The sequence below is a fragment of the Aphelocoma coerulescens genome, chromosome 3, assembly GCF_041296385.1.
Source record: "Aphelocoma coerulescens isolate FSJ_1873_10779 chromosome 3, UR_Acoe_1.0, whole genome shotgun sequence".
Taxonomy (NCBI): Eukaryota; Metazoa; Chordata; class Aves; order Passeriformes; family Corvidae; genus Aphelocoma; species Aphelocoma coerulescens.
In genome coordinates this window covers 42,415,954-42,439,031 of record NC_091016.1, presented here as the reverse complement: position 1 = coordinate 42,439,031, position 23,078 = coordinate 42,415,954, and the positions used below count along the sequence as shown (strand labels likewise).

Here is a 23,078-nt window from a genome sequence, read left to right as displayed (position 1 = left end):
AAAGAATGGCTTAACCCACAAAGTCTGGACCATGACAGCTGTAAACTGGGGTGATTATCTTAGCTGAGTCACTACCAGATGTTGTTCTGTTATTACTCCCTGGGTAACAATGACATGCAAGTAATGTGGAAGGATTCTTTCTTGCTCTACTCTAGAGCTTTCTGGTGGGGATAATGTTGATTGTTAAAATAAGTTATCCTTTTAGGCAACATAATTGAATAAATGCTGCCTGTATTTGTATCCATAAATTTGTCTGGTGGAGACTTGGTCTGTGCTTGCAATTGTTTTAAACTTTGGCATAACTTCTACTGGATTTCAAAACAAAACAGGATGTGAAATATCCACAGATAATGTCAGGAATCTTTAGTTAAACACCTGTATTTATACTTGACTTCATAGGATTAAAATGCAGATCTTAATGTTACATACTTCAGTGAAGCTCATATTTTGCTGCTTAACCTTCTTTTGATCAATAAAAGGTCTGATCTTACAGTATTAATGCTAAAGTATATTGATTGTTGCATCCAGAAATTGTATCCATAAGGTTTTCTGCCCTTCTGTCTGGGTTAGCCTTAAAACCTGTCTTGCTCTCATCCTGCCATCTTTCTCAAGATGAGCTTTGCACCTGAGGCTCAAGGAGCTGGGACCTGTTGTACTTCCCACCACAACAGCAAGAGGATACATGGGTGGCAGTGCTGTTCACTGCCCATGCTGGTCATGTAAGGAGATGCATATTTATTGCAGCTGTCTTGATGACTGTTTTTCCAGTTAAGCTTCATTTAAATATGAACAAAATGTACTTATAGAACACTTTATGAAGAAGTTACTCATCTACTATAATACAATTCCATATGGCAGAGCATAGCTACTGTGATAGTGTGGGTTTATTTATATTTTGTGTAACCAATTCAAATATTTTGACTTTAGCCTTAAGCATCCTCATGTTTGAGAAATTGGGAGAAAAACTTCTCTGATCACTTCAAGAAAAAGTTGGTGCTAATTTGGTAACAAGAAAATTACAGTTCTAAAGTATCCCCCTTGAAGTATTTGTAAGCATAGGAAGCTGCAGGTAGGCTCTACTTATCTCAATTCATGTGGGTACTGAGTGATTTTTTTTTTTTTTTCCCCTTTGACTAAAAGGTCATGGATATGTTGTACTCTCCATTCTCTCTCTCTCTCTCTCTATTAGTCCTCTGGAGAGAGAAATTTGATTGCATGTTTTATTAAAATAGTGCAGTTAAGTTGAAATGAAAGTTTACATTAGGTCAAAATTAATTATTTGAATGGGCACCTCATACTTGGCATTAAAGGGAAAAAAATCTCAAAGCAGATGTGTTACTTGGTCCTTAAGTAAACACTGACAGAAGTTTTATCCCTTGGGTTGTACAGATCTGTTATTTTACTGCCTCTAGGAAGAAAATGTTACTTTGTTAGTGTGTGTGTCTGTAATAGCAGACTAAGCAAACCTGGCCATCTTACCCTGCTACTACACTGTGAGATCAGGAAGTTCTGGTCAGATTTGACCAATCATGAAATTTTAGGATCTTACCAGGTGTTCTGACTTTTTTTAAACCATTCAGCAGGTTACCTGATTTATCTCAACCAAAGACAAATCGCCTTAACCACCACCTTAGTGAAAAATCCTTGCTAAAGAAGGGGTGGAGGAAGGCTAAGCACAGTGCTTTGCTGGGGAAGAGTTTCCCTTTGCTTAACGAATGTTGGCCCTTTTGCAATTGTGCTGCTTATGGATCCACTTCTTTGAGGAGAAGGGGTCAGGTGGGGCAAAGTAATGTTTAAATCTGGGTAGTCAGTGTTGGGGGAAAAAAAGTGTCCTCCTAAAGAGCTTCATTCAGAAAGTATTTTGTCTTTCTACATATTTTGGGAGAATTAGGGAGTAGAAATTTTTTTAGGTGATTTGCTTCTTCACTCAAGTATATAACAAATAAAAGTGGTAATAGTGTAAAAGAGTACTGTTTTGTTGGTCTTCTAGCAGCTTAGAAGGAGGATGGAAATAGAGACCCATTTATTTTTGCTTAGCTTTCCCAACAGCCTCCATTTTCTAAGATATCATTATCCTTATCTCTACTGCGGCTATGTTGGCTGCTTGTAATTTCCCAAAGCAACAGAAGCAGCAGAACAAAATTGGTATGTGGTGGTATTTTTATAACAATTTCATCATTTCACAAAGTCAGTATATTACATGAGTGACAGCAGCTAATCTGTGTCACTCGAAATTTCACCTTGTTAGAGTTGTAGACAGTAACTAAGGCTTTCAAGGTGTATTTGAAGGCTTAGGAAAATGGTGCTGCTTAGGAAAATGGTTTACTTTCTTCATGTAAGAAGGTAGGGTTCTTCACAACTATGGAAGCTGTCCTTTTTTCAAAAAACAGATGGATTTAATTTTGTATAAAAACCAGTGGCTTCAACACCTCCCCTTCACCCCTGGGTTTTCTAGGGAAAGCTTTTTGACTATCCCTGGTCAGGAGTTGATTGGATTCTGCAAAAGTTGACATCTTTTCTTTCGTTCTCTGTGGTTCTTGTCAGCCTTTTGGAGAGCTGTCAGCCCTTGTTAGGGCTGTTTGGAATCTATCTGTGAAATGGCTTCAGATACTTAATTTGGTTTTGACTTACACTGGCAGTTGGTAGTTCAGCACCTGCAGGGGGAAGATGCAAAAATCTACAAGGTGCATGGAAGAGGAAAAGCAGCTTGCTGCATCATACTTTACAGATAAACTCTGCTGCCATAGAGTACTGCCAAAAGCATAGTATCAGCTGAAAATAGTGCATCTATTTTCTTTGTTATTGGTATGTTACTTGTAACAATAGCAACTGAATGAGTTTTACTTGAAAGCTTGTTTAGTATTCATTAATATGAAAGAATGTTGTGCTGTATTTGCCAGACTTGCAACATCAGAAAGTTTTCTTGTGATGGGAAATAATCTAAGTATGGTTTGTTTGGTTTTGGTTTTTTTAATGTTGTATTTCTAGAAGGCTTTTTTATCATCTGTCAGGTGATTGAATTAAGAATATTTGCTACTTGTTGAGGTACAGACCTTAGTTTAAAAAAAATTTAATTCTGGATTGGCCAGTTATCAAGGTTGACAAAGTGTTCATGTACTTGTAGTATATGTTGATTGATCAGAAGTTAAGGTGTTAGGATAAGCATAATGTCTTCTTACTTTTGGCTTTTTCCTGTGGATTTACAGATTTTCCAGGTTACAGTGTGTTTTGTATTATGCTCTTGTACTTGCTTAATAAATTATTTATTACCATAACTGTTGGCTATCATGCAAATCTCAGGCCTTTGTCTTATGTCATCTTCTCATTTTGGTCTCTCTTGATAAAGATCATAACTTTTTACTTCTGAATTCTGCAAATATGGTAACAAGGGGAAACAATCATCTGTTAGTGATTCTTTTGAAATCAGCAGCCATCCTTTCTAATGGTGAAGTGGTGTGTTCATTAGTCCCCACAGAGAAAGAAACAATAAGTGTGTGTTTAGATGTGCAGTAAATGAACTTCCTGGACCAGGTTGAAACTTCCCTGCTGTAACCTTCAACATTACGTGGTTGGGGTTTCTTTTTGTTGTTGCATGGGGTTCTTTGGGGGGGGTATGTTTTCTTCTGTTTGTTTTTAGATTTAAAGCCAGCCTTTAATGTTTAAGATGACTTTTAAATCAGCTGGACTTTTGAACTTTATTTGTAAGTTCTTGAGATGTATTAGGTTCTTTCATGGCTTCAGTATTTCTGTGTCTCTTCACAGGACCCCAGCTGAATGCACAGCTAGAAGGTTGGCTTTCTCAAGTACAGTCCACAAAAAGACCTGCAAGAGCCATTATTGCACCGTAAGTCTGAAATAGAAGTTCAGTATATCTAATATTTGATTGGTTACATGCTTGTTTTCTTTTTTTGAGTGATTTTGATAACTGGTAAAAGCTGGTATTTAGCTGAAAGAAGTGTTGTGTGGTTTCTAAATAACTATTTTGGATATAGCATAGAATGGCAGAAATCTATGCACATTTGGATGTGTGATTAGCTTCCTTTTGCTGATGGACTGCACACATAATATTTGTTTGTGATCCAGTAAGATGGGTAAGAGTTGTATTAATGAAGAAAACAACAAAACCTTTCCAATAACAGGAAAAAACCCAACCGCAAAACAAAGTAAGCAACTCTCCTGCATCTCTCCCACCTCCTAAATAAAATTTAGCAAAGCTTAAAAACAAAAAGTAATTAAACACTATTCAGCTATCCAAAATGGTTTACTTTTGTTATATTAGTTGGGTTTTATTTGTCCACAGCTGAAATAGGGATCATCTGAATATTTAGGGAGAATTCAATTTCTGGAAGATAGCTGAGACATATCATGACAAAAATATGTTGGTCATTCCAAGTAATTATGATTTGGAAGGAAACACTAGGAAAACCACCTTAAGTATATTGTTTTTCCTGTGGTAACATAGCATTGTCATAATGTTTGAAGTATTGCATAATAGTATTGCGTGTGCAGAAGAAATTGTCCCACATCTGCCTTAGTCTTTCTTGCAGGAATGTCAGGAAAGAGACCTTTCAGCTGCAGATTATGGAGTCTAGTTCTTTTTCCAGGATTGCTGGAGGTCTTCCTGTGATCTCACCACATTTTTTTGTTAACTGTGCCCTTTTTTTGCCACTGGTGAAGTGAGATATGTCTAATATTTTTATGGACAATGGAAGAAGCCTGTAGCAGTGGGAACATTTCAGCAGGCTCTCCTGACATTGTCTAATAACATACCTTGCCCGTTCGTGAGGTCTCGGTCTGCTGTTTCTCTCCTTAGTATGTATGTTAGTACCTTTTTGAGCTCTTCAGAATGAGTGGGGTAAGTGATGTTGAAGTAGAATCCCAGGGTCATTTTGAAGATGACTTGCTCCAGGTATCAGTCTGTGGATGAATACAGATGTGTGTGAGCATACATAAATATAAGCACATATAAAATCCTTCAGTGCTGTCAGTGGGAACTTGTACCTTCAAACATCCTGTGAATCTCAAGGCTTGCAGCATGCATCGTTCTCAGTGTCATTGTGTAAAGCTGTGGTGTGGGCATACTGCTAAGTGACCAGGAGCCATTTTCTACCTCTTGACCTGGGACTCTGGGAACAAATGGTCTCTGAAATTAATGCTTTTAGTGGTGTAAAGTGAATTTTCACCCATTTTAATGGTCTTGAAGAGAATGGGCCTTCAGATTTGAAGGCAGTATTTGAAACAACTAGTCAAAATGATTATAAATTGTTTTGGAGCACACACATAGGAACAGAGGTCGAGAAAGGACCAGGCCAGAGTGATAGGAAAGGAAGGTGAAGCATGTAGCTCATTCTCTGCAGTAAAAGCTAGCATGATGCCACCTTCTCCTTTCCATGTGCACATTCATTCTGTCACTGGGATATTCTTAAATGACAGAGCAGTTTTATTCTCTCTTTATCTGCTGTAACATGTACTTCTCTTTTTGCCAAGGCCTCTCTACTGTTGTTATATTCAGTTACTGGAGTGTGGTTAGAAGAGCTTTCTCCAGTAGTTTGCCACTCCCTTGTTCCCTGGCTGCTCTGTTGGCATTATCATGAGCTTCTCCTAACAGGTGGCTGTGCAGTCTGCATGCATCCTTTACAAATAAGGGAAGGTCCTTTGATCTGGAGCTTTCCTAACTCTTCAGTGGTCATTGATAGTTTTTTAATCACTCAGTAAATGGTTACTGCCAGTTCTTCAACAAATATGTGTCTTGTGTGATCAGTACTGCAGCAGTGCTTTCCTGCTCTTTCAGGAGTTGATTTTTGGATCACTCTTACAATTTCTAGCTCACTGGGCACAAATAATAAATTTAAGAGATTAACATTTAATATCAACATATTTAAGATGTTAAGTAGTATTTAACATCTTAACATTTTGTACACTTTGATTTGCAGCCATGCAGGATATACCTATTGTGGATCTTGTGCAGCCCATGCTTACAAACAAGTGGATCCTAATATCACGTGAGTGTTACAGCTTTCTTTACAAAGCTTAGGGCCCTTGCAATTAGCTGATAGTGGAATGTTCTTGTTACATTCTTACAGCTTGAAGTACTGAAATTTTAACTTAGTATTCTTTTTGGCCTTCTATGCATCACTTCTGTTTGAACATTGTAAATGTTCAAATTGGATGTTACAAAAGGGGGGAAAACAGTAATATTGTTAAAATTATTGCTAACTAATTTTTTACAAGGGAGGGATTAAAGATGTTCTTTCTACAGTTTATTACTGATGTTCCACTGCTTTTGTAAAAGCCCAAGCTGTTTTTGTTGGGGTTTTTTTGGATTTTGTTTGGGTTTTTTTTGTTATTGTTGTGAGGTTTTGTTTGGTTTTTTTTAAGTCTATTGAAATACTTCACCATGATTCTGCATTGGTTTTTCAGTGTAGGATTATGGGCTGAATACTGCCAGGATTCTCTTCTGCTGTGGAGAAAGTGACCAGTGTGTTTATATAATATGTGAAGTCAGTGAAAGTTAATCATTCCAATAATTTTAAATGAACTTTTGTTTCTAACAAGTTTAAAAAAAGAAATATTAAAAAAAACCCCAACATGCTGTTGTAGTCTGTGCCTTCCCCTAAAAATATGAATCTAGTTATTTTTGAGTAAAGGAATATAATTCTTGTTATATTCTGCTGACAGCAGTGTTGTTTTTTTTAAATGACAAAAATTCAAAACCTCTCCAGTGTATACTCAAAGTATGTATTTTGCAATGATAAATAAAAACTGGCTAGGCTTATCAGTTGTTCATAAGATAACATGCTGTAACACTTTTCAAAGGCAATGGTTTTAGTTCTTTCTAAACTATTGCAAATGATCTGAAAATAGCTCATGGTATGACAGACACCTAGTTTCTCTAAAATTTCCTGAACAAGCTGCATTCCCTAGGTTCTCTGATATGGAGTTGGTTGAACTTGCTGGATCATTTGCTATTTTACTGCATGGGATGTTTAGAATTCAGCTTTGAGCTAAACTGTTGCATGTTTGGATATTTATTTTTATTAGCTTTGCAGAAAGTTTGTGTTTTAGTATACCTTGTTATGGCATTCCCTGTGTAAGGGGTTAAAAAAAACCCCTCAAAACTTTACATGTCTCTCTCACCCCTTTAATTCAGTGCCAGAAACAAGATGATGTGATCCTGAATCTGAAAAGCTGAATTGCCTATATTTTTTTTTTCTTTTTTCTTGTAAGTCCTGTGGCAGGAGACCCTTAACATCTAATCAAGAGCCAGGAACTGAGGACTTGATGAAATAACATCATGATGACCTGTAAAAGGTTGCAGTATCAGCTAAAGCTGTGAATGTGCAGGTCCAAGTCCCTGTTGTTGATGCAACAACAAAAAAACCTTAACATATAACAACATAAACCCAGCATTTGAGAAGGATTTAAATTTTAATTTAGTGAAACCTAAGTAAGGCTAATGAAGTAAATAAGTGAAAAACTCTGAATAGATGACAAACCCATAATCATTATTTGATCATGTATTTATTGAAGGTGGTGCATAGCCAAAGGTTGTGTTGATTCAAGGAGAGAATTCAAAAATCTGTTCTAAGTGACTGTAACACATCATTTGGTCTCCAAATGAGTGCAAATTTCTAGCTGATGAGTACCCTCTGATAAATAACCTGCTTAAGAGATTTAAGGCTAGAGGAAGTGTTATTGAACTGAACTCATGATAATTTCTGGGATACCGAGCAAGGCTGGGCCACGGATTGATCTGTGATCTTACTGACAGCAGAGTAAAACTATTGTAGCCATGAGAAAGTATCACTTTGTACATTTTTATTTAACTTGTTGCTCTAAGCCAAGTTGCTGTACAATTGCAGTTGTCTGAATTGTGGCCTTCTGTGTTAATTGTTGTAGCCGAAAAATTTTCATTCTTGGGCCTTCCCATCACGTGCCCCTCTCCCGATGTGCACTTTCCAGTGTGGACATTTACAGAACACCTCTGTATGATCTTCGAATTGACCAAAAGAGTAAGTGTGTGATAAAGCTTGGACTTAACTGAGGCTTGAGTATTGACTGTGGTACTACAGTGATGAGGATTTTCTTCTTGTTGGGCACTTCCTTGCTGTAAGTGGCATACAAGTGCAAATCTGGTTTTAGTGCAGCAAAAACTAAGTTCTGAAAGGTCCTGGTTGTTTCAGACATGGTCACATTATAACTGTAACATCTCTTTTCCTTCTGGCAAGTAAAGAATTCTACGTTTTTGCTTATCTTTTCTATTTTGAGTGTGTGCCACAGGGTTTTAAAACTAAAAACGCTTTACATCAAATAATAGCTCACTAAACACCTTCTCCATTTTCCTGTGAAGTATTCTTGCTGGAAAGAAAGGTTCCTTAGTTAGTTTGAATTTGATTTCTGATAGAGGAATAACAGAGAAACAAAATATTGCTTTTATTTGGATGCATTATTGCATGTGACTTTTTAACTTGTAGATTTAAATACTGTTAGTCCATGAAATACCAGTCTTTTGAACTAAGTGCAGTGAAGATAAATTTGATATTTTGAAGTATACCTAAGTGATACAGCATCTTTTTCAAAAGTGCTAATTAGCACAGATGTGTTGTGTTTCACTGTAACTGTGATTAAGCAAGCAAATTCAGGCTTTCTACATAGTGCCTGCAGGAATTTCCATAGGTAGGAAATGTTTTGCTTTCTGTAGAACTCCTTTATGGAGCTGAGAAGGGGGCACAGCCCTATGTCAAATTCTTCATCCAGTGGAGAATTTTCAAAATGTAGAGATGACTCTGCATGCTCTCAAGTACACTTGAGAATAAAGATAACTGACAAATGTTGATTACTTAATCAGTTGTGGCTGTCTCTAGATTTCATGATTCAGTCAGTAATAAATTCTATTAAATAGTAACACATCCAGCAATGGCTCAGCTGATGAATTTTTATTAAAAAAAAAGGTCAGTTTATGAAGATAAAAGTTCATTGACTGGGGAAATGGTTGTATATTTTCAAATGTATTTTATCTGTGTAATTAAATTTTGTATCATAACTGAAAATCTTATTCAATATACTGATAAGGTCACTGATTTAATACACTTATTTTGTAAACTGAATAAATTATGTTTATTTTTAATGGCTTCAACATAATTTTAATCCTGAATTTATTTAGAAACAAATTATTTATGATGATAGCCCTTGGAGTCCTTGGCAAATAATTTTTTATAGTGGTTATGTTCTGATAAAGGTACACTGTAGCTTGCTTTTTGCACCTTTTGTAGTGGTTTTCAAAAATAAGCAAAAAAAAAAAGTAGTAAAAACTGATCTTTCATTCATTTCAGTTTATGGAGAATTGTGGAAGACTGGAATGTTTGAGCGTATGTCCCTACAAACAGACGAAGATGAACACAGTATTGAAATGCATTTGCCTTATACTGCTAAAGCCATGGAAAGGTACTAGGGCTAATTACTTCTACAAGAATGAACATTATGTGCATTAAATGTTTGAGCTACTGTGAAGTCCAGTAGGAAATAATACATTTTATGGCATAGAAGGCCTGATAGTGTATATAATGCTCATAGTCCCCCATCCCCCAATAAAAATTTTTGTAAGGAGAGGGTCAGAGACTAGGATAAGCTGCTGTAATTGAAACTGTGAGCAGAGCAAACATATGAATGATGAAGTTATAACACCTCTTATAACAGGTTGCCTTAACAGAGTTAATATTAGACATGTTTTCATGAACTTTTCTCAACAGCTGATTTTTTTTCCCCACTTTTGTAAGACAGCTCTGAAAGAAGTTCAGGTGGTTTTCTGTGGGATTTTAAGTTTCTTCGGAGCCTTAATACTAATTTTGAAATTAAGGGTGTGTTTATAGCTACTGTTTCAGATGTTTACTTTAAGTAAAAATTGTCATCTTTAAGGAAAAAATGTCAGTCTGTGTTGGGGTTTCTTCCCTAACACATGCCCCATCCCCCCTCCCCCCCCCTTTTTTTTTTTTCTTACTTCCATTGTGTTTTGAATTTTCCCTAGAGTATCGGTATATACTTGGGTACTATGTTGAGCATTTTCATATACGTTTTATATACTTTGGTGAATTACCCAACACACAGCATCTGTACAGGGAGAATTTAATTCTTACTTCATTCCTGATTTCACTGTGTCTTTTCTTTTTGTTTGCCTGGTGTTTTCACTTTGCAGCAGGGAGAAATACTGATTTTGGGGGTGTGTGTTTTCTGAAGTTGAAGTACTTTGAGGTTCTAAAACCACATCCTACTATGACCCTACCAAATTACTATCGTCAGATAAACATTTTTAACTTTTAAACATTCTGCTGTTTCAGTTAGCAAGCCCTAAAAAAATCTTCAGATGTTACTTGAATTACAACCTTTTTTCTTTTGCTTATAAGCCATAAGGATGAGTTTACTATTATTCCTGTGTTGGTCGGAGCACTGAGTGAGTCAAAAGAGCAGGAATTTGGAAAACTCTTCAGTAAATACCTAGCTGATCCTAGTAACCTCTTTGTGGTTTCTTCTGACTTTTGCCATTGGGGTAAGTTTCATGTCTCATTATATATTGAATATTTGTAGATATTTTAAAATAACGTGTTTTATTAAACATTGAACATTTAAACTTCTGGTAAATGTATTTTTGCAACTTAAATGCCTTTGTAAAGTTAAAAAAGACTTTAAAGTCTGGAATAATAGGTGAAAAATATTGATGTGGTAATGTGTTTTCAGTATAGTGGAGGAAAAAAATGGTGAAGGTGTGTGGGTTTATATACATCTCTTTACTGTTGCAATGAAATAATTGTCTGAAGTTACTTGCTCTTTTTACTCTTCTTTTAAGCACCTCAAAACAACTTTCAAAACAAATTAGCTAAAAATTCACAGGGCATGGCCACATTCCTCTGCTAGAAATAAGTTTTGTATGTTTTACTGCTGGGTAAGATAGCAGATGGATTATTTATGCCAATTCACCCTAGTTCATCTTGGTGGCAGAGCTATAAAGACTCCAGAAGCCTTGACTTCTGTCCTGCTTTATAATTTTATTTTTCTTTTAAATGTGATAGTAGCTGAAAAAGGGACTGCTTCAGAAAGATACGTTACACAACAGACCTTCTTCCTTTTTTTTCCATTGTCATCTTTGGTCAACTTAATTAAGTGCAAGTTTTACTTGTCTTTGAATTGTGGAGTAGGTGGAAGTATATATAAAAATGACCTGGTCCTGTTGTGGCTAATGATCCATCTAGAACTGCTCATTGAATTATCATGAATTTTTTCTTTTAACCTTCATTTACTGTGGGTATTGTTGTGCAAGCAGAAGTAGCCTGACTCCATGGTTGACTTTGTCAAGAGAGATAGCAAAATGAAATGTTGCTTTATTTCTTAATTGGTAGAATTGGATTCCAAGGCAATAACAGGCAATTAGTGAGTGATACTTCAGTGTCAGTTCTACATAGTAGATTTCTCTTTAGGAATATAGCCACCCATCGTGTATTTTTTTTACTTTGCTTCTGGGCTGCTACTTCATGATTGCCCTAGAATTTCCTCAATGGAGCTAAAAAGTATAAAATAAATGAAGATTACTACTTTGCAAGTATTATACTTTCAAATATTTAGTAAGTATTAGGGAGTGTTTTAGCTACAATTTTTCCCTTTTTTATTTTATACATGATTTTTGTTTCAAGGTCAGAGGTTCCGTTACAGTTACTATGATGAATCCCAAGGAGAAATTTATAGATCCATTGAGCACCTAGATAAAATGGTAAGTTTTCAGATTTGGTGGAACTAACTAACAAATTTCTCCTGTACATTCCATTTCTTTGAACACTTCAGAAATTTCTCTAACAAGATATTATAGATCAGCTATTTTATTGAATGTATAATTTTCCTTTGTTTACCACAATAAGAATTTAGCTGTTGGTTTTAGCTAGCATCTTCCCTTCTACTGACTGCGCACAATTATATTGCAGGTATAAACTAGTAAGCATAATTAATGAGAATAAATGCATGTTCACCTACCTAAAAAGCTCTAATGTAACGTAATTTCTGTCCATGTACCCTCTTGTGTATTTGGAAAGCAATAAAAATTATGCATGGAGAATTGTGGTAGTTCCAGCTTGCTAGCTGTGATACCTGCATATAGAAACAGCATTGTGATTATGCAAAGGGTTTCAGCAACATCCATTTGGAGGAAGAAAGGCTGTAGGGCATTGCACTGGTCAGGAAAATGAAAGCCACCGTTTCCTTGGCAGTAGCCTTCCCCATGCCCCTTGCTGTGTAGTAGATGGTGGGGAAAAAGCAGTAGACTATACTTCATTTTGGGTTTGGCCAAAGGCTGAAAGGAATGCTACATACAGAAAGGTCCTATGCCAATTATGTTGCATTTTCTTTGCAGTCACAGGAGCCAAGGATTTCTTTTTAAATTAAAAAGAACCCCAATAACTTAATGTTCAAGACTATACTTAAGGCACAGAATAGCAGTAATTTTTCTGGAAATATGTAACCTTAAAATTTGTTTTACAGCTGTTTGCATCATTTATGTAAATTCTGTAGAATCTGTTAGAAGAGAGAACTGTTCTTATTCATGGCATGTTAATTTTTTCCTTGTCTTGAAGGAATAAATCCTATCTGTTGGAGAGATCTCTAGACTTTTTTGCTTTGGGTATCCATATTAACCTCTTTGTTTTTCTTCTATTCATCACTGGAATAGTAAGAGTAAATAATTTGCCTTCATTCTGTTTCTCCCACCTTTAATAAGGCTTTTAGTCAGTTGAGAGGCTTCTCTGTCAAGACAAGTGTTTTTCTACAGAATCCCAGAATCAGCAGCAGTATTTTTGCAGGAGAGCAGATTATGGTGCATTAGCAAACATTAGTTTCCCCTTGTTAACTTCTGTGGTGAAAGCTTGAAGGAAGACTGGACTTTGGCATTTAATTACTTTTAGGGAATATGTTGCTGCACCAACTCTTTCTTTTGTTATTCAGCCAAATGGAAGTGACATTTTTTGTAACATGGAAAATCATATCTACTGTTTAATAACTATAAAAATACTTTTTTGATCTTCAGTTTAACTGGAAAACTAAACATGCTGTATAGCAGTGTACTGTGGTTATTTTTTGCTTGTTTATATAATGCCATATCTAAACACATGACTCCAGACACTGTATGGAGGAGGTTTTGCTTTGGGTGATTTTTTTTTTTTTTTTTTTTGGGTGAAACAAGATGTCTTCACAAAGACACAAAGATCTCTCTGTTTTCCAGTTCTTGGAAGTTTGTTCAATTTTATGTCCCACTTGGGTAGTTCTTGTTTCCTTAGATAATTATTGAATTTTTTCATATGATTTGATGTGCTAAACAAACTTGTACTGTTGTAACCAGTAGGCCTCTACACAGACAAAATAGCATTAAGATAGAGACAAAACTGTACTAAAACTGGCTTAATTTTATTGGACCTAACAAGGAAAGCAGTCAGCTGAGCACATTGTTAGCAGGAAGGTATTCTGGGGTAAGATAAAATCATATTTCCTTAGAAATGCCTTTGGGGAGGATGATGGCCTCTTCCTTAATTGGACTGGACTTTACATATAGATGCATGATGATTTTCTCATCTAGTGAATAAAAACTGCTGAACGCTTTGGGCATTGAAGTTTTACTTGCTGTGGTTCTAAGTTAGAGCCATTAGACTCCAGCATAAAACAAATAGAGTAGTAAATATTGCTGGGCAGGCATCAGTTTCTCCATGGTAATTGTTGATCTGACCGCTGTCACCACAGCGCACTTTGTGATGTAATGGCAAAAGGAGGAAATAGCCTCATGGTGAGAAGGGGTGTCTTAGGGGAGAATCCTCAAATGAAGAGTTATAACTCAGCAGCTGATGTGCAGTAGTTTGTGTATCATAACCTGAAACACGCTATCTTTTTAAGTAAAAGTGGGGGAAGTATTTTCTAAGACATTGTTGAAGTGTAATTATTTTTGACTGACTAGCCTGAAAATGCAGGCTGTCCACTTCAATCTTCACTGCCGGATTGCTCATTTTATACGAGTGTATATTTGGTATGGGATACTTTCCTCCTCACTTGAGTCAACGGGAGGACTGTGTTACCCTGAATGCTGATGAGGGAAAATGCAGGCACTGAGGAGTGCTGTGCAGGAACAGCCAGTAGTTGTTGTCCAGGAAAAATGCTCAGCACCGATGGCTTCTCAGGTACTTCTAATGACCTGCTGAATTCTGGTGGCTTTTGCAGTGCTGCTGCACTGTTGCAGGACCTTCCGCAGTGCTCCAGCCTGGGAAAGCTTCTTAGGTTGGGCATCATGTAAGACCATGGCTCTCTGCCTGGGTACCCAGGTCCCTGTTCTCTTCTCTGTGCCCAGACAGTAATTTTCCTGGTGGTTACTTGTCATCTAGTCTGAGTGACTCACACATGCAAAGATAGTTGGGCTGGATAGTAATAAGACCAAATTTGTTTCCACTTCTATTGGAGTGCTATTAGTTTAGATCTTTAAGTGTGAAGAAATAGCTGGAATAACTGATAAAAAACTTTAGCTCGACCAGCCAAAGCATTCTTGGCATATAGTATAATATGAGCCTATAGGTTGTTGGAGGGGATGTTTGTTTGTTTGGGGTATATGTGTATAGGGTTATTATTTTTTAAAGTTTTTTTGCAGGCTTGTACATGATTCTATTAAGGGATGGTATTTAAAAATGTAAAGTTTTTAATCATACTGAGTGCACTGTGCTAGGATACTGTAGATGCCATTAGCAGTATCTGGCTAACTGAAGGATGCAGTTTTTATGTGATGGCATAATTACCATGTGATAAACCATGGAACTGTGGTTACACTTTTATCATGTGGGTTTTGTTACGTGCTTTAACTGTTCTAAGCCATGCCTGGCTGAGTTGTTTTGAATACTGAAAATTATTAGCTTCATACTTCTGCTTTTTAGAAAAATAAAGCAACCTGGCAAAAATGTTTCCTTTGTTCCTCAACACTGTTTTAGACTGAGAAACAAACTTGGTAGTCTTTGCTCCTCTGCCACAATGATTTCTGAATCCAAAAGATTGAAAAATTGAGTACAACGTAATGCTTATAGGATATCTGTTCATACCAATTCCCTATGGATTTTCTCCAGTCTGTGATGTATGGCACTCTGTTAGCATTTTCTGGGATGAACTGCGTAGCTGTAAGTGTTTTGCAGTGCTGAATTGTGCATTGAAATAAGCTTACTAGGCATTCTCATAAATCCATCTCCATTCATTTGAGACAAATGCTCAAATGCCTTTGCCCAGTATGTTCCAGTGACTTAAAACTGTAAAACGAGTCTCTCAGTTGAGCAGCCATTTTCATTTTTTTAAAAGTTCATGAAAGGGTTTTACAAACAGATAAAATGTGTTCTCGTGAACTGTTCAGTATCTGAGTAAGTGCTTTATGCATCTTCAGTTTCACTTGAGTATGTAGTCAAATTTAGTTCTGCTTTCTTTAGCTGTGTATTGACATGTACAATCTACAGGTAAATGGATGGTTCAAAGATATGCTTTGGAAACTTTGGAAATGGTTTCTATGTAATCACTGCTAGTTAGAGAATAGCTACAATTTTTTTTTTTTTTGGCACTCATTTAGGCTCTGTAGATCTGGAGTGATTAACAGCTGTAATTACTGGCCAGGGGTCCAAACACCCTCTCCATGACTCCAAAAGAACTGAGCTCTTACCAGCAATTAGCTAGCTTAGCTTGGTTTTGTTTTTCCATAAAATGTATTTCTTTATGAATTCATCTTATGTCTGTTTCTATTTAAAAGTACACAAGGGTAGTGATTATCATTGCTGTTTTATAATCCTCCCAGCTCTCCTGGGAATCTTCTGCTCCTCCATTGTAAGCTGTGATCCAGTCTGAATAATTAGCTGATATCTGCCAGTTCAGCCAACACCCTTGCAGAGTGTTCTGGAGATTTCACTCTTGACATGGAGACTTCAGACTGACTGCTTCCTGCATTGTGGCTTTTCCTTTTATCACCCAAAAGCAGGGGAAAGAGCTGAGACAAATGCAGAAATCTTAGAAGAAATTATCTCCTTTCCTGGTATCAACCTCCAGTTGTTTCCATGCGAAGTATATGTTGTTTTTCTCGTCTCTAAGGAAGAACTTACTGTTTCACCAATAGAAGCAACATAACTATGTATTTTATTGAGTTAGTGAGTGTCTGGAGCTCATTTCCCTGGTGAAGGGAATTAATAATTTTCAGAGGAAGGAAAAAAAGAGAGTGGAGTCTAATACAGGTGAAAGAGCAAAGCCATGATGAAACTAAGACAATAATTGATTTAGACTCGTTTTTAAACTACTTTCATGCTGTTTGATCTGCTCTATGGGATGGGGTAAGAGTAGGCTATATCTGGAGTTGTAGGAATTTTTTTGCCTTCAATAATGCAAACGTTTGTATATGTGGGAGGTTTTGTTTTCCACACATGTACTGTATTCTTAGCATGACTCCATGGGCCCATGGGTCCTGCTCTGAATGGAGGAAAGGATGCATACATGTGACTGTCTCATGTAAAGTGGAAGCACCATTTCCTGGTTCTTACATTTTTGTTGTGCACCAACTTTATAGTGCTTTAGACGTTTTCTGGGTCTGTTTTTTATGCTCTGAGCAAATGGCCAGCCCATGCCCAGATCAACTGCCTTGCATGCCTGATGTATCCAGGATACATCATGCTTGTTACACATGTGAATTGCATATGTGTAGTAATGGTTTTATCTAGGGTTTTTGGACATCCAGAAGTCCCAGACAAGTGCTTGGCCCTGAACTCTGTTACCACAGAGAGCAGGTGGCGGCACAACTTCTTCCTGCTTTGCCCTTTTAGTAAATTTGTCTGGTTATAGCTGTACCAAATCTTACAGAAGTAGGGCACTCTTGGATGGCACTCTTGGATGGTGGGGATCAACTAGTCTGCTGGAGGAGCTTTTTTAACATGAGCTTCACTGGTGTTTGCAAAGATAACTTCACAGATCTGTGGGTTATTGACAGCTTTGGAAGAGCTCCTGCACTTTTAGTTTGGCAAGGAATGGAAACAAGATGACTACAAGGTAGAGCTCACATGCTGAGATTCCCTTGATACCCTTGGTACAAAGTAGAGGGGTTTTCCTCCTGCTCTGTGGTAACATATAGGTGATGTATAAACACCTGCTTGTGAATGTGTAATGTAATTATTGCTATTGATTATTTTTCAGGGTATGAGCATTATAGAGCAGCTAGATCCTGTATCTTTTAGCAATTACTTGAAGAAATACCATAATACAATATGTGGAAGACATCCGATTGGAGTGCTATTAAATGTAAGTAACTTTTGATTTGTTGAAGAATGTAACTTTTAGAAAAATGTTTGCATTTATTAAAACACAATATTGCTGCAGTATTACTTGGTTCTGAAGTATCAAGCCTTGAATGAACACTTATTTCTAAGTGTTCTCAATTTGGTCTCTGATTTTTGTGTCTTGCATATAGGCAAATGTAAGCTCTTAAAAGGGCTGAGGGTTTTCAGTTCCCTAAGGGAGATGAGGGACCACATTCCATTTGAATTTCAGTGAAATGCAATCATTCACTTTCTCTTGGCCCTAAATAAACAAATAAATCCATGTCCCTGAAGAAGTATGTAGTTACTCTTTTGAATCAGTACTTACAAACATGTATATATTTTCTCTATGTTGCTATTAGCTAGCTATTGTGAGTGCCTTGTGATGTCTGGCAGTGTTTTTGAGTTTTGCAAATATGAGAAAGGGCCTCTGTAAGTATTAGAGCAGTGCACCATTAACTCATAGATTAACAGCAATTAGAATTCAGATTGCTTTCTGGTTAATATATTCTGCTTTGGTGATGCAGTGCGGACATAAACCTGGCTTAACTTAGTTGTCTAAATTTGGTTGCAGCTGCTTTACAGCACTGCTGGAGTGCTGCAGATTTGTCATATTGCTTGAGTGAATCTCACTGTATTTTTATTGTAATCCAAATCTGAAACAGGAAGCATGTTAACTTTTTTAAAAGGGAAAACTAAATTCACTGGGAATGTAGTCTGAATGGAGAACATACAGAGAAACCTTTTAAAGTGGAGTCTGTAAAAGTTTGTATGAGCAATATCAATACTGGAGATGCATGTAGCGAAGTTCAGTACTATGACAACTCTGCAAGTGTACCCAACTCTTACTCTCAGATAGTTAGTTAGTTTTGCAGTGAATCTCAGCTAAATTTTGTTCATTTGCTTTTGCCAGTTGTCACACTTTAATAAATTATCCTTGTACCTTCTTTTTCCTTAATGGAAGAAATAGAATGTGAAAAGTGTTAATGGTGTAGGGTTTTTACCTGCTGTATCTGTGTTTCTGTATAAATTCCCCATGGAACTGGGGAAGCATTGTTTCTAAAAGATTGTAATGAAAAGCTTAGTGTTGCTTTAGAGAAGTGCATGGATAGTGCATCAGTGAATGAAACAGCACAGAAGTGGCCTGGGTCCACTCAAAACTGGGAGGTGCTTATATAATGAGCTTGTGAGAGACGGTGCAAGGACCTTTGAGAACTAGGAAATGCAATTTCACTGATATTCACCTTATTTTGAACAGCTCTTTTTCTCTCTTCAGGCTATCAACGAGCTCCAGAAGAATGGAATGAATATGAGCTTCTCATTTTTGAATTACGCTCAGTCAAGCCAGTGTCGAAACTGGCAAGACAGCTCAGTGAGTTATGCAGCTGGAGCACTTATGGTCCACTGAACTGCTGAATGCTCAGGGATGGCACCTGCACACACTCTGTATACGGGGTCCCAGCCTAGCCCTTACAAAGATACAGTCCCTGGTCTTTGGGTATACTGAAACCTCAAACTAATAGAACTCTGTTCTTTTCTAGTAGGTGTAGTCCTTCCTTAGTTTCAACTCATTTAAAAATGCTTTCTTGTTTAGGACAATGGAAGAAAGGCTGGTATCAGAATTTTTGTGAGATTTTTTTTTCTTTGGAAAAGATAATGGCTATGAAGGCATGGTGGTAGACTGTCCTTAAAAATACAACATGTAAAGCATTTACCATATCCTAAATTTGCACTCTTTGCAGACCTGTGCACATATACTCAGCTTTCAGAATAGTTTTGCAAGTTGTAAACGGAAAAAGGGGGAAAAAGGGGGTGGAAGCTTTTTAATAAAAGAAAAAAAAAAGGAAAACAACGCATTTATAAATGATTCTGTATTAGAATATAATAAAACTCCAGTATAGTCAGTTACTACCCGTGATGTACAACAGATATCTTCTATTTTAGTTGCTAATAAAGGGCTACACAAACCAAAATAGTCTGATTTAAACTTATTGCTTTGTGTTCTGTATGTGGCTGCTTGTCATTAACATCCTTTATCCTCAGTTCTTATGCTTGATAATTCAGCCATTCTGTAAAATACTTTAAAATGTATTTTGTATTCAACATTTGTTGACTATTTCATTTACAGATTTTTTTATCTTAAACCTGCACTGAGTTCAGCTGTGCAAAAGAATTCGAAAAACTTTTTGTATAATCTTTTTTGTTTCACAGTTAATCTATGAAGTAGTGTCTTTTAGTATGTGATACAAATTTGTATCAGCAATACACTTTGAATGATTTTTATGCTCAGTTTGATTATTCAAGAGAAATAGATGAAGTATTTTTGTTTCAAATGACTAAAATTTGAAAACAAGCAGTAGCTTGAAAATGATAATTCTTAGAGTATCTGGCATTCATAGGCCACAGAAGCCATACAATCTCAAGCAATTATTCCTCAAAGATTATTTGGGAGGGGAAGGTAAGGCTTCTCTCTTTTTTTCATTTTTATTTTTTTACTCTTTGGCCGCGGGTAGAATTGTGTCATGTTTTTTAAACATCCCATGTTAAGAGTTCTTGAACTTTCTTCCAGGCAAAATAATGATGTAATTATTTCAGTTGTCATTCCTGAAGACTTCCTTTTGTTCTAATAAATGCAAAGTAGGATGCAGTATTGGCTCATTATCTAAATGGAGATCTTATTCCTTGATATTTCACCTGCTTTCAAGAACCCTCCTGGTACATTCAGCTTTTCTAAGTGGCAGAGGGGAATTTGAGAATTCAATTTAGATTATCTCTGAAAGTTGTGGGAATTGCTGCATGCAAAGTCTTAGCTGAAAGCATACCAGACATCTTGTTTATTCCTATTAAAATACCCTCTGCTTGCATCACTTCTATTTTCCTTATCACAGTTGGCCACCATTTAAGTAATAGCAGGTGAATGCTCCATTTATAAAATGAACTACTTTGCAGATGTTCAGAATCCATCCCAAATGCCAAACTCCTGTGCATGCCTGTTCTTTTAGTTGCCTTACTGCTCTGCCTTGTTCTTGGAATGTCTCAGCAGCAGACAGGGAAAACAACTTTCAGATTACTGTTGACAGACCAGCAAGAAGGCTGTGCAGGTAAAACTGAATTGGTAGCCAGTCTTTGTAAATACGTGTCTGACTGTGCCTTATTAACAAAGTAGTTTGATCATGAAGTTTTTAAAAAAAATCTTTGGTGAATACAAGTTTAATTAGGACTTGGGTTTCTTTCAGTCTTATGCCAAATGTTTAACATCATTATTGAAACATACAGTTAATTGGAGCAGTTAAGTATATACTTTATCCCTAAGGTAAACATAGTAATTAGCTCCTGAATACAAATGCCTAAGTTGCATCTTAGCTCTGTAAGCTAGTTTTAATGAAAAAAAGCCCATAACTGGAAGAGCTTTGAGGAAATTGGTCAGCCATTTTGCTCAGCATAATGTTATTAAATATCTTACATTGAAAGCACTTCACATGTAAACTGTATAATGTATTTCAAAATAAAGTTTCTAATTAAAATGGGAGTTTGTGCCTACTAGTAATAACCAGCAATGACAGTTCAGAAACCCACTCAGAAATTTAAAGCTTTGTGAAACCTGCTCTAACTTTAAAAGCCCCCCCCCTTTTTTTTTTAGCAGAAAATACCGGATTTCAAAGAACTCAGATTTTTTTTTTTTTTTTGGCCTTTGGTGGGCTTGGAAGGAGTTGACTTCAGTGCTCTGTTTCGTGGTGTGTTTGTTTAAGATGCATCAGGAGGAAAAGCAGAATCTCCTGAAAAATCGTCACTCAAGGCTATTAATTCATTATTTTAGCTTTACCACACATTTTATTCTTGTTTAAATACACATTTGATTATAGCCTATTGGGACAAAGTGTCTGGTTTAGACAATACTGAATATTCAGTCCTGTTCACTTTTCTGGAGGCTTCTTCTATGCATAAAATGACTGAGCTTTGACTGCTCTTTCGGTGCAGGAAATCCAGCCAGGGACATGATTCCCATTTTTAAATTTTGGCATTTTAGAGAAATGTTCAATGTGTGAAAATGTTGATTAAAACATTCCTCTGTTTTTCTGTTCTCATGTTGTTCACAAAGGAGCTTTGTGTATTTTGTTTCCCTTAAATACTGCCTAAAAAGTTCTTTCCAAGTATTATCTACTGAGTTCTTAGTTCTTCAGTTTAATGATTTTGACATGGAAATGTCACAATAGGTCTTTCACTGCTTTGTGTTTAGGTCAGCAGAAGGAAGCAGAGGCAGAAACAGCATTGCTCTGTGGGGCAGTGAATGCCTCTGTGGACATTGGGAGCCACCTTCTGCTTTGAAACCCTCGTGGCATGGAGCGAGTTGGGTGTAGCTGCTCCAGCTCTCAGCCTTTGTCAAGAGATAATGACAGTTTGGCTGTATTTGTTTATTTTAAAGATCACTTCTTGAGTGGCTTTGATCCAGTGTTATTATTTAAACTGGACTTCTACTCCAGTGCAGTTCTCCTTTCTCAGTGCCTTCAGAAATGTTGAGTTTGCCCTTGCTTTTTTAGACAGCTCTTGCTCTCACTGGTTCCCAGTCAGGGGCTTGTTGCTGTGTCTGAGGAGTCTTGCATATTGCTTTAGGCTTCACTTGGAAATTTTGGATTGATATGTCAAGTAGTGAAATGGGGGGAGAGGAAGGAGGGTGTCTGATACCTGCACACAGTCTGACAACTTCAGCATGTTGTTTCTGTAGTTGTAGGGTTTTTCCATTTCCTGTTTGTAGTGTTCCCTTAATTCCCTCAGAAGAAAACATGCTCTTCTCTGCATCAAAAGAAGCTTGGCTCTGAAATGGTATCAGTCACCATCATTTGCAGTTGCTATTTCCTCAGGCTGAGTTGTGCTAACTAACATCTGATCCACTCTCAAAAAATTCCCAGAACTATTGTGTTTCTGAAGAAATGTTTAAAGTCCCTTTGCCTTCCTACATCAGTGGTAAAACTTCCTTTAGTGTGATCAAGTAATGAATTTTGGGGTCCAGTGTAGTGCACATCAAAGCTGTGGGATGTTTTGGGTTGGGACCCACTGCAGCCAGATGGCCTTTTCAATAGATGGTTGCAAAACATGACTTGGAATTAGTCTGTAGGGGTGAAATTACTTTATTCTCTCAGTAATGCACAATCTATTGTCTCCAAAGCTTTTTTTTTTATTATTATTATTTTCTTATTTGATTTTGCCTAATTCTGAAAACAGTTTGTCCCTACAGACAACTTCCAGATACCTGATGTCATTTGGGGATTATTTTAGGCCAGGATTAGCTGAAAACTCAACATTTGTTTCTTCATGTCTTTTCTGGTGCCTGTTTAGTATGTGCATTCCCTACTGCTGGGATCTGAGGCGTCTCTCCCCTTGCTTATGCCCCAGGGATGAAAATGCTGTGGTACTGATATATGCAAATTAAGAAAGCAATTATGTCAGTTTGTTTGTTTTCTTGCAGGTTGCAGGAGGGTGTGTTGGTAGAGGCTTGGATCTTTTTGGAAAGGGCAGAGAAATGAGGAGAATAATCATAGATGGGGAAGAAAATGGTTGCTTTTCAAGTTTGATGTCAGCAACTGTTGTGCTATCCTGTTTAGGAGCTGACATGCTGCCAAGTACTGCCCAGTGCAGCTGCCAGCCAGGTGCACTGGTGGGCAACCTGTTACTGCTACTTCAAAGGGAAGAAATACTGGAGGTATCTTGTCAAGAGGAGCTCCGTTTGTTGAAATTCAGGGGTGA

The 23,078-nt window shown here is 36.9% G+C and overlaps 1 protein-coding gene across 1 annotated transcript in view; it reads left to right on the top strand.

Moving 5' to 3' along the window:
• MEMO1 (mediator of cell motility 1) overlaps positions 1-20,860 on the top strand; it is a 29,139-nt gene extending 8,279 nt beyond the window's left edge. Inside the window, exons 2-9 of the mRNA XM_069009951.1 lie at positions 3,763-3,844; positions 5,934-6,002; positions 7,900-8,012; positions 9,333-9,444; positions 10,401-10,543; positions 11,682-11,758; positions 17,215-17,319; positions 18,613-20,860. Of these exons, the coding sequence (XP_068866052.1) occupies positions 3,763-3,844; positions 5,934-6,002; positions 7,900-8,012; positions 9,333-9,444; positions 10,401-10,543; positions 11,682-11,758; positions 17,215-17,319; positions 18,613-18,744 (833 nt within the window). The 3' untranslated portion in view covers positions 18,745-20,860. The remainder of the gene's footprint in view (positions 1-3,762; positions 3,845-5,933; positions 6,003-7,899; positions 8,013-9,332; positions 9,445-10,400; positions 10,544-11,681; positions 11,759-17,214; positions 17,320-18,612) is intronic.
• Positions 20,861-23,078: the final 2,218 nt, after the last annotated feature.